This window comes from Colossoma macropomum, unplaced genomic scaffold (genome assembly GCF_904425465.1).
Source record: "Colossoma macropomum unplaced genomic scaffold, Colossoma_macropomum, whole genome shotgun sequence".
Classification (NCBI taxonomy): Eukaryota; Metazoa; Chordata; class Actinopteri; order Characiformes; family Serrasalmidae; genus Colossoma; species Colossoma macropomum.
The window spans coordinates 12,424,666-12,436,714 of record NW_023494792.1 but is presented as its reverse complement, the minus strand read 5'-3'; the positions used below and the strand labels follow the sequence as shown (position 1 = coordinate 12,436,714).

At 39.0% G+C, this 12,049-nt stretch overlaps 1 protein-coding gene across 1 annotated transcript; it reads right to left on the bottom strand.

Moving 5' to 3' along the window:
* Window positions 1–439: 439 nt before the first annotated feature.
* Window positions 440–3,738, bottom strand: nr2e3 (nuclear receptor subfamily 2, group E, member 3). The gene is made up of 8 exons (XM_036575450.1): window positions 3,639–3,738; window positions 3,172–3,322; window positions 2,853–2,956; window positions 2,471–2,746; window positions 2,023–2,204; window positions 1,377–1,617; window positions 1,158–1,263; window positions 440–572 (listed from the first exon to the last, which is right to left on the bottom strand). The coding sequence occupies exons 1-8, from the start codon at window positions 3,727–3,729 to the stop codon at window positions 440–442; spliced, it is 1,284 nt and encodes a 427-aa protein (XP_036431343.1). The 5' UTR covers window positions 3,730–3,738.
* Window positions 3,739–12,049: the final 8,311 nt, after the last annotated feature.

Genomic DNA, 12,049 nt, shown 5'->3' with positions numbered 1-12,049 from the left:
TTACAAAGGAGAGGCATGTCTGTGAGCATAGTAAAAATACTGTGTTTTTTAATAAAAAAGTCCTACTTTTGAAAAGCTTTTATCAAAATAATTTTGCATTATAAAAAGCTTAAAAGGCATTTATGCATTTACTTACATTAACTCATAAAGATGACAGAAAGCGCTCTACCTAAATTACATAATTCATACAATAAACATGCATATGCTTGTGAGCAGTATTAAAATACAAAATTAAGCACAAATATTTTATAATAAGTCATGGTGGTGTGAAGGAAGAATAATAAATATAACATTTCTCTCCATGAGGAATTAATTGAAGTGATAAGCGTTGCAACTGCTCACTAATACAGCAGTCGAGGAAGAAAGCACCTAAAAGTTAAATGATTTTATGCTCCAGTGTTCAGTGCACTCTCAACAGCAACACAGTTTTCACAGTTTTTCAATTCTTGAACATGTCACAGAGTAGCTTCTCCATGGGAGTGTTCCCGATGGTTCTGTGGAAAAAGAGCAGCTCAATCCTCTCTGAGCTCACAAAGTGTAGGGAGGGAAGAAGTAACAATAGCCTTCCAAACCTGTGAAACACAGAGAATTTGATTAGGTCTTTTCCTCCTGTGTGTTTGTGCGTGTGCATGTGTGTGTGTGTGTGTGTGTGTGCATGATTAGACATGTATTTTATCTGTAGAAGTATTTGTATATTTTTGTTTTTGTACTTTTTGTATAATGAGTTTGTCCATTCCAATGACAGTTGACAATGATTTTAAAAAGCTACATGTTTTACATTTTTAAAACTGGACAAAGAAATGTATTTTAGGTTAGGTTAGGGTTAACTTTAGAATTAGACCTTTCGTATCAATATACTGTCACTGTCAGAACAAAACTACGTATCTCCATTTTTGTTATTTGCTTTTTTCAAACACCAGCTGTTATGATAAATGGACTGATAGAAATGGTCAGAAATGAATAATTATTCAAAGAAAATATTGTTGCACTGAGCTACATTGAAGGTCAAGAATTATATATAGAATCTACAATATAATACATGGTATAATATGTATTATATAGCCGATGTTAGAAGGTAGAAAAGCAAATAAGTGTGTGTGTGTGTGTGTGTGTGTGTGTGTGTGTGTGTGTGCGCGTGTGTGTGCGCATGTGCTCACCTTGCTGCCTGACTGGTGTAGAGTGTGTGTATATGCTGAGCAAGCATTACTTGAGACTGGTCCTGCAGATTCTCAACTTGTTCTGGGTCTTTGAGGCCACGTGTCTCTGTTTTAGAGAGAAAAATCCATGTCACTCATCAAAATGCACTGTTAATATACACATGTGCTCTGAAAAGATGCTTATTTATTCCTACTTGTAGCAGAGGAATGATCACTGACCTGGCTTGAAAAGAACAATGGCCTTCAAGCAGGCAAACTCAGTGGGGTCCACCTGCAGGGCTTTGAAGCGGGTGAAGACCTCCTGCAGGAGGCGCAGGTCAGAGGCTGAGGGGCTGCTCTTGCCCTGGGAAGGAGGAGACAAGTCAGGCAGAGAGAGCAGGGGGCAGCTGTCAAGCGGCAGTGACCACTGAATGGCACAGAGGAGGAAAAGCTCACTCCACGCTTCCTCTAGTAGAATCACCTGCAAACACAGAGAAAGATATGAGGTAACAGTTATTCATTTAATTTCAGTTAAGAACACATGTACATTTCTCCAGGTCAGGAAATTTTGAGTTTCAGATAGATATATTGCATTCTACAGTTGTTCATGATATGTGTAATGGTTGATTATTGCTGCAGTCAGCGAATACCAGATTAGTACTGCCATCTTAACCATATCATCACTGTCATAAGAAAACATTGTCCAGAATGGTAATATATATTACTCCAATATTATTCCATTCATCCTGAAATACTCCCATAATGTAACTGGCAACTGGCAGTTTCAAAAAGTGTACAAACCTGAGCTAACAATGTTTTCTTATTTCAGTGATGATGTATTTTCCCACACATCCCTCTATAAGAACAGACAGTGAATGACTTGTACCTGGTCCCTGAAGGGCAGATGGGAGAACACTGGCAGGTTCTTTGCCCATTTAACAGACATGAAGAGGAGACGAGCTGAGGTCTCATACACACTCTCAGGGCCAGAGTACGAGTAGAGGGACGTGTTGCACTCTGGGGAGCTTCTCTCAGGCTCGTTACTGGTTACGTCAATATTCTCATCCACTGCAAAGTGAGAGAGAAAAAAAATGTTAGTACTGGAAATTGGAAATAAAATCAAGGCATTGGAATTATGGGATAATTCACAGAGATACTGTGTGTCTTAAGTGAACTGTGCCTTCAAACTCTACTTCAAAGATTAAAAACAAGAGCTTCATAGAACAAGAGCTGAACAAAATATTCATATCTGAAACATAAATGCACTGCTTTTGAGCTTGTTTATCAGTGGCTGGATTAGTCTAGTCCCTCTCTTTTTCAGTCTGTGTTCTTACCGTCTTCAGGCTCTAGCTTAGCGCAGGTTTCTGCGGTCATCAGGCTGGCCATAAAGCGGTGACTGTTCTTGGGGCTGCTGCTGCGCTGGTTGGGGCCAGTGGAGCTTATGTTGGAGCTAATGGAGGAGGCCAGCAGGGGCCTGCTGATCACAGAGCAAGTAGATGAGGAGGATGTGGGCTCCCGGGTGGTGGCCAGGTGCTCTTTTTCTGTGTCCACATCCAGAGAGTCCAGCCTGACCTGAGCTGTGCTTCGGGGCTGACGTTCATTCTGCACAGCTGTGGAAAGAAGGACGTGGCTAGTTAGAGAAAGATTGGCTGAAAGGGAGAGGGAGACATAGAGAGGGGGAATGGGACAAAGAAGTAAGGGGACAGTTAGACTTACCATCTTTGTTCATGCCAGCTTGAAGGCATTTCTTTAGACGACAAGCCTGGCACTGGTTACGATGGGCTTTATCAACTGGACACATGCCTGTTCCAGCTTGGCACCTGCAACAGTTCATGTTTGTTGTTAGGATATGATTTACTGCAGTGCAGAAGGCACTTATTTACTTTTTTATTTTTGTGTACAGTTTGTGATCTAGTATGAGTGAATTGATATACAGTACAATATATAGGTAAGCTTACAAAAATATTTAGCCCCATCTTCTTTACCTAAACCTAATCAGGAAGGTGCCCATTGTTTGTTTTGTAATTGTCCTCACCTGTAAATTAGTCTGCGTCTCACACTGCGCTTGAAGAAACCACTGCAGCCATTGCAGGCGTAGATACCATAGTGTTTCCCACTGCTTGTGTCTGCACACACCTTACACAGCATACCTATGCTCAGGGTCTTTCCAGGAGCTGGACTTTTACCTGGACACAGGAAACAACTCTGTAACCTCATGTAGAGTACAAGGAAACATATGCAAACCCAGTTCCCTTTCAATCCTAGAGTTCTCATTTTAATGGGCCTGCATCATTTTTGCAGAATAAGGAAATCCAAATTGATCTCAGTTTTTGTACATTTTCATTTTTAGTCAAGTGCAAGTAGATGAATAGTGGAACAGCATTAAAAAAGCAATGTTTTTTGCACACATGCCTGATGAATGCATAGTGTAAAGCAAAGTCGGAAAAGTAGAAACCTGTTGCTACCCAGTACTGGGATACACTGAGTAGCTTCAGAACTCACCTTCATGGCTCTCCTCTGTGGAGTTGCTCCTGGGGGAGTCTGTGGGGGATGTGGATGGCACCATGGAAATTTTCAAAATGGGATCCTCCATTAAGTTCAACCTGTTATAGAGGAAAAATTGCTCCCCAAATTTGTCCTCTGTGAAATTTGGCCCGAGTGGAGTCCTGAAGTTCCTCTTCCAAGTGGATTCACCTTTTTCCCAAACAAAGTTCGGCTTTCAGTTCTTTCAGTTAAACTGAAATTCTTTCAGGTGTTTTTCTATAGAGTCTTCCAAAAACTCCTACGTCTTCACTCCTGATGAAGGTCTACTTTCTTTGTACGTTGTTTTCTTCTCTAGAACCTTTTGACTATTGCTGAAGTAAAGTCCAGTGAAGCCTGTCACTTCCTCATCTTGCATCTGGTGATGCTGAAATGTGTTTGAGTCCCTGTCCAGTCTGAGCTCCCTAAAGGAAGACAAGGGGATTAGCAGCAAGCGCTGTGTAAGCAAATGCCTATTTGTCATCCTCTTAATCTTTACTGTCCATCTAGGGGTGGATCAATCAGTCACACTGTTCAGCATTAGCCCCTTCCACAAGTGGAGAATAAAAGAATAAAGAAGAGGCTTTGGCTTTAGTTTGGACACACTGTCTCTTCTGTTTTTCTGTCCTGTTGTCTTTGTCCAGGAGTGGTCCTGCAAGTGAGCTTCCAGCAGCATGCTTCAAAAATGTGGCAGGTGTATATCATCTTATTCAACTCAGTTTTCATGAATAGATATCTGTGTTATGGGTCAGTACCTGCTTTTTTTATTTATTTTTTGCACTGAACTGAAACAAGTGCTGTGGCTGTTGCCGCAGAAAATGAAGAAACAAAAATGAAATTGTTGATAGGAATGTGTCTTCCCATGAAGAAAAAAGGATTATACTTGTGTTCTGGAGAGAGGTTCGTTATTGTTCCGTTAGTTTCATAGTATTTCATCATTTTTTAATCCTCAATATTGTCCACCGCTAAAAATGAGTCATATTGTTTGGATCAATTCCAAAAAGTAGATAATAAGGACGCTAATCCAACTTTCTCTGCCAAAAGTGATGCTAAATGTGGCCTATTGTGATTTTCTCTGTGTTTATTATTTGGTTTGACATGTTGACAGATTTGGGTTTGTCCTGTAGCATTGATTTTTCAACTATTCAACTTTAAAAGGAATTACCTACCAAGGAGACACTGAAAAAAAGCCACCCTTCTCAAGTCAGCTAAGCAGCTTGGCTTACCACAAAACGTGCTGTCCCAAGTTAACAAAGACCCCAGGAGGGGGGGTGGCGGGGGTCAATTAGCCGCCTGCAAGGCTGAAAAGGCAGTCAGGGGCCCAACCGCAAGTTCAGCCTAGTGCCTAGTGCCATATGGTGACTGCTCTCTGGATTCTGGTCTGCCTAATTAGTGACCCCTGCATGATTTACTGGTAATTAGAGGGCTGAGGTCAGCGATTTGCTTTTTTCTTTGATTTGCCTTGTTAAGGATTTACATAGGGCTGGGTCACATACAAAAGCCAGACAGCCACACATGGCTCTCTACTTCTATGGGTTCTTCCCATGATGGTGTGATGGCTGCGGGGTTTTAGCTGGTGTCATGAGCCCAACAGGTGATAAAACTTCCGGTAAATGAAATAACACTACAAGTACTTTACATCCAACCAAGAAAATGAGATCTTTTTAGCATGTTTAGTACCAGTCAATAAAGACATATCTTTCTCTAGAATTGCCACTGCATTTTTTCCCCAGTTTCCAGTTCAAAGGACAACTAGCTTAGAGGCAGAACGTAGTCAGGACAGGAGATGATCTCTGTAAGCAAAAATCCCACTTAATGCTCAATTCATCTTAGGCTGGTGTCTCTGTTTCTGTGACAGACCCCTCTCTGTTGACCTAAACTGCTGTGTAAAAAGATTAGAGATCCTGATTAGGACAGGGGGCTTGTCTAGCAGAGCAGACGGAGGTATCTGAACTCTGAACTGGACACAATTGCCTGGATGGTTCTAATACATGCTGAAACATTCCCGAGACCCCTCACAGTAATCACTGCTATATATACATATATATTTCCAGTCAAAATGACCATTAAGTACAAGTTATTTTCATCATCAAGAAAAATACAGGAAACTTACAAATATAACAGCAAATTGCACAAAATCCTCAACAACTAAATATAATGTAAAATTTTTCATTATGCATTTAAGTTGAGGTCTAGATTCATTGGGCCTCTCTAACCGTTCTTTAGAAGAGATTTCTTCTTAAAATCCACTTACATGGTTTTTATGAAGATTCTGACATTCACCAGTGTTTTCTTATTTGATATTTGTTCTTAGGTAAAAACAGAATCTACACTCACTCAAGAGCACAAAAGGGCAAAGAATGCTGTGGTTTAAGAACATATCATGAAACTGACATAGGCTTTGTCTAAGAACCTTTCTCAAAACAAATTTAAACTTAAGATATCTTAAACTTAAAATCAAAGATATTGGTGAATGAGGTCCAATGAGTCCAGAGCTCCAGATTCCAGTTTGTTGTTCTGAAACCACCAGCAGCTTCTTTGTTTAATTTGTAAATTTTCTTCTTTTTTGTCTGTTTCCTTTTCTTAGTAATGGCTTTTTGACAGCTGCACATCCTTTCAGACCCACAACAATGGCTTATCAGATCAAATTATAAAAATTACTTGATGTGGTAACAAGTAAGTTAACTAGTTACATTCAACCTTAATAAATACTTTGAATGAAACATTCTTTCAATCAATGTAATTTTTTGAGTTGAAAAAAACTAGTTCAATTGCTTGTTACTACATCAAGTAATTTTTAGGTTCTCACAATGGAAGGATGGACAAAAACACTTGTGAATTTATTTATATTTTTGATCTGAAGCAAAAGTGGAGCTTGACTTTCTCCTGTTTTTCAAATGTGAAAGCTTTAAATACTGTTTATCTCATTGCGACCATTTTGGTGGTCTGCCAGGTGTTGCATGGTTATTAAGTGTCCCATTTTCTCTGTATTTTTAAATATAGATGCAGTGTAAATAACACCAGTTTTGGAATTTTTGCGCTTATTTTCCTTTGACTTTCCCCTTCCCTGTGTAGGTGAATTATCTTAGAACTACAATAGATCATGAAAATCTAATAATTGTACATAATGGCTGTATTAAATAGAAATTAAATAAATGAAGGGTGGTCTGATATTTGCACAGGACTGTATACTACCATACAATAGTTCAGCCAGAGTATATATGCTTATAGTGGAGAAACTGTTAAGGTAGTTCTTTAATGATCTCTAATTGTAGTAGATAGCAACAGTAATTGTAGAGGAAAATTCATAGTGAAGAGAAATACTCTCTCGCTGTTGACCTTTGAATGTGTCTTATAACTGTCGTAAAACCTTATACCTCAGGAAACGGTAACTATTGAAAGAAAAATGTTCATAATATCTGTGAAGGTAGCAATTTTGGTCCATTCGTCATGCAAGGTTCATATAATGTTAAGAGCACTGCTGCTAAAAAAAAAAAAACAACAAGGTTACAAGGTTTTCCTATGATGGCAGCAACAGTATTTAGTTATAGTTATTTAAATGAAGAATTACACTGTCATCATCTCAGTTAGAAAATGGAAGAGCATTAGAAGCTTTTAGAAGGAGTATTTCCTGTAGCTCTCTGTGTATTATCACATTGGTATCTTTAGGGACCGTTAATCAAAGGGTGTTTACTTTGGCTTGCGATTTTTCTGGCAGGGGGACCAACATGAAAGAATGGGAGTTGAAAACACAAGCTTGAAAACATGTAGGCTGCCAAAACAAAGACTAGCTGCGGCTCCTGTTTCTGTTGATGTCATGTGAGGGTGACACACCTGGGTCCGCTGTGTGTGCAGGTGGGGGCCAGTAGCAGTCACAGCAGTCGTATTAGATGAGTTTATGTAACAGGCAGGTGGCTGTCATCATGCATAATGTTCTCTAGTGCCTTTTAGGACAAGACTTGCTTAGATGGGCAGAGCAGAGATTATATGAAAAGGAAGAGATTAGAAACGGCATGTCTCAAAATAGCCTAAATATAAAGTATGATGATTGGCAGTGAAAAGGCTTCCATTTACAAGTCTTGACACTCTCATCTGATTTTAGGATAATGCTGCCTGAATTAAATGCATTTATCGCTAGCGTTCAAGGCAAGACATTATTTGTTACATTACATATTTTGGAGTTGTATTAGTCTATGTTACTAACCAATATTAATAGCATTATTATGTATTTTGAAAGTATGTTGTAGTAATGTATTACTTTATTACAGTATTAATATGAAGTATACCTCCTGCTTGTGCCAAAGCACTTGATACTGACAAGGCTCTTTCAGCATGATCATAACACACCCTTACCTGAACATCATACCCCTCAACCAACAAATAAACACCTTGATGGAACGTTATTTAGTGGGACCAGATCTATCTAAATACCATTTCATTCCACTGCTAGCTCTTTTCGAGCATACATGGGTCAGGTAAGGTGTTTAGAATCTGATCTGTGCAGTGCTGACAGTGTAACTCTGTAGCCTGTGTTACATAACCATGTGTTAAAGCCTGTACCTCAGTCTGCCTGCGCCAGGGCCATGAGCTCTGGAGATTAGCCTCTTACACTCCCTACACGTCAGGAGAAAGCTGTTGATGTCAGTCACTCTTAAACGGGCGATATAAGATCTTAACTGATTGGAATGCTTTTTTGCAATACAATACATTGTATTATACGAGCAGTATCTATTTACATGTATGTACAGGCAGTGGGCATTATGCTAGTAGACATGCACTCAGAATTGAGGGGTCAGGATGCTGAAAATGGATGGCGTTAGAAATATTTGACAGACGGTCTAATCTCTTAAACTTTAAGGGACCCGTATGTGAGTCGACACTTTAATTCTTTACTTTCATAACTTAATAACTTGCATATCAGTTTCACAGTAGTTACCAAATAACTTGTAGATATTACTGAAAGATTAAGTCTTAAGATTAATAACAAAATAATAAGCTTGCTGTATAACAGGTTGAGGTAGACAAAAGTGTTCGGCTGTTATCAGGCAGTTTCAAAACATGGAGCTTCCAGAATGTTCAGGAGGAGTCCAGCTCCCAAACAGGAGATGCCTGCTCCATCCCTAGCGTGTGCGCAGCCGTAACCCTTCCCCACACATGGCCTGACCTAGATCTCTGACAGTAAACAGCTGCTGCCCGGCTCGAGGTGCTGCTGCCATCAGCAGAATGGTGCGCTGGGGCCCGGCCTGAGAGCGGATCAGTGTCAGATTGCTCCTTTCCTGAGCCTCCTGATGGGGCTCAGTGGCCCTCAGACTGTTTAGAAGATCCAGAGGCACTTAAACAGAGCAGCCACCCCAAGCCGTCAGCCTGTGTAATTAGCACTAACTGCTGCACGCTGGACAAATATTTTCCTTGGCAGATGACTTGCTACGCATCAGCTATGTGTGTCTGGGGTCATAGAATGTGATGATCTGTCAGTGAAACTTAGATTTTAGTGAACATTCTTCTAAAGAACATCTCAAATGCTAATTGTAATACAATAACAGCACATGAATATTGTTTTTGGAGTCAACGGAGAAAACTGCAAATGTTTACCACAACAAACAAGATTTTATTATGACAGCCCTGTCAGGTGAATAAGATGTCCTTGAAAGCACATTGCCGTAAGTTCACATCTCCGTGCATCACTCTAAGCAGCTTTGCGTATAAGCTGTTTGAATGTCAGCTATTGTCAAAGAGTGAGATTAACTTTTTAGTGTGCATGAATCTTTGTGTAAATGCTAACTTGAAGGAATAACTCCCAAATCCTCCTTTTATCTTCAGTTTGCATCAAATTATTAGGTCTCTCATCTAAAGAATGTGACATTTATTGTCCAATGTTCCCCTTCCTTTGTGACTGTATGCTGCTGTTTTTTAAATTATTTATTAGGGTATTTAGACAATGTGTGGTATTATTTATCAAACATTTTAGTGTGAAGTACTTAATGAGTTAAACCAGTTTTAAACTTAAAACCAGTTTAACACTCAGTACATTAAATTTGCCAAAAGCACCACTTTCACAATACACACACTAATTGGCTTAGACCTTATTCATACTGATTAGGATACATCAAAACAAAAAAAACAAAAGAAAAAAAAAAAGTCTTTTCTTATTAATTTTTTTTACAAACATTTTGTCATTTGTAATATTCAGTTTTGAATAGAATGACCAGATGAAAGTAACCGTTTGCCTTCGTCATTCCAAATCAAGTATTATCCATGTATAACAACACATAATTGGTATTCTTTGTGGATTTCATAATGAAGTTAAGCTCTAATATCTAATTAAGCTCATTCATGATAAACAGTTGAAAATAACTACAGGCAAGCCAAGGGTTTATAGCTCTGTATGACTCATTGTGATTCATCTATCAGTTTAGGATTAAACACATTAAAGCACTCAAGCTGCCATATGCTGGCTGAGGTTATCCTCAACTTGCATGAATGGGGATACTGAAAAAAAATACTTGGCAAAAACAACACATCAGGCTTAAGCATTAATTAGATCACTAAATAGATTGCACCTTTGTGTTGATCAGCAGAGAGCTTGCAGCCACTTGCCAATTAATAAAGATTTTGTAGGGGATATCTGATTATTATGAAATTGATGACTGAGCTTTTTCAGATTTAGGATTAGTTTTGAACAGGATATGGTATTGTTATTGCAATAATGTTTAAAATGGAAAAACTATATGAAATCACTTTCATATAGTTGCATATTACATATTACATCTATGGAAAAAAAATGATTTTATACAATGTGTGTAGGTAAGTAAAGTGTGCATATTTATATAATTTTAAATATACACACATTAAAGAATCCAGACACCCTCATGAACACTAACAGAGCGGGTATTATTTGGGTGGTGGATCATTCTCAGTACTGCAGTGACAATGACGTGGTGGCGTGTTAGTGTGTGTTGCACTGGTATGAGTGGATCAGACACAGCAGTGCTGCTGGAGTTTTTAAACACTGTGTCCACTCACTGTCCACTCTATTAGATGCACTACTGTGTTAGTTCACCTTGTTGTAAAGTCAGAGGCAGTAGCTCATCTGTGGATGCACACTTTGTGTTAGCTGGATGTTTTTGGTGGTGGACTATTGTCAGTCCAGCAGTGACACTGAGGTGTTTAAAAACTCCAGCAGTGCTGCTGTGTCTGATCCACTTGTACCAGGACAACAGTGCTGAGAATTATCACCACCCAGATAATACCTGCTCTATGGTCTTCTGGGGGTTCCGTGTGTGTGTGCATGTGTGTCTGTTCACACACATTATATATATATATATATATATATGTGTGTGTGTGTGTGTGTGTGTGTGTGTGTGTACACACACACACATGTAGATAGATATAGATGGATGGATAGATGGATGAACAGGCCAAAGGTTCATGTAGAGGTCAGTTCCCTGAAATGGATCATGCTGGCTACTGGATAGGATTGGCTGTATCTTTCATATATGAAGCCCCTCAAGTGGAAGTTAAAATAAGTTATTGGGGGTTAGGGGGGTTGTCAGTGGGAGTGTGAGGCCTTGCACCAGAGCCTTGCAGGATTAGCCAGTTCCTGCCATCTGCTGTCAGCAGCATAATCCCAGCAATGAGAAAATCAATCGTCTAAGTAAATATCAAAGACATGTAAGCTCATTTGGCAAGTAAATTAAACATTAGGGGGACTTAAGTTAAAAGACCACGTTACTGCTGAACAAGGGATAGAGAAGCTTAATATATGCAACTGCACTTGTTGCTGAATTGTCACAAAAAGGATCAGGCCACAGCTTACAGCATAAAACTGAAGGGAAGAGAAAGACCAAAAACAATTCTACATTGTCTAGATTTATTTTAAAATATTAATATGGTACTTAGTGCAGCTATCTGTTGTTTATCATGGCTTTTGTTTCTAGAAAAAAAACTGGGCTGTAATTTAATTAAACAAAAGTATAATTTTTTGTTTAATGAATAGTTGAATAGTAGTTATATATTGTTGTGGTTTGCACACCTGACATATTTTCACAATTTAAACATTGATAAAACGTGATCGTCTAAAAAGATCATCTTGCAATCATAGTATTTCAGGACATTCACACCTTGCTGTCGTACTTCAGCTCAGGTGTAAACTCCATCAGGGTCAATAGGATCTGCGTAGCTAGTGAGATGGGACCAGCATGGCAGCAGCAGGAGAATTCATTAAATGTCTGCATACTTTACCTCAACTATTCAGGTAGTGCTATCACTATAGCCCAGTTTTCATTCTGTGAAAAGGTTATATGGTTAACACATGGCCAAAGAGACATTTTACTATTTTAAAATTCAGTGAAATTAAATATTTTCCCATTATATACAAAACCACAACAAGTCTG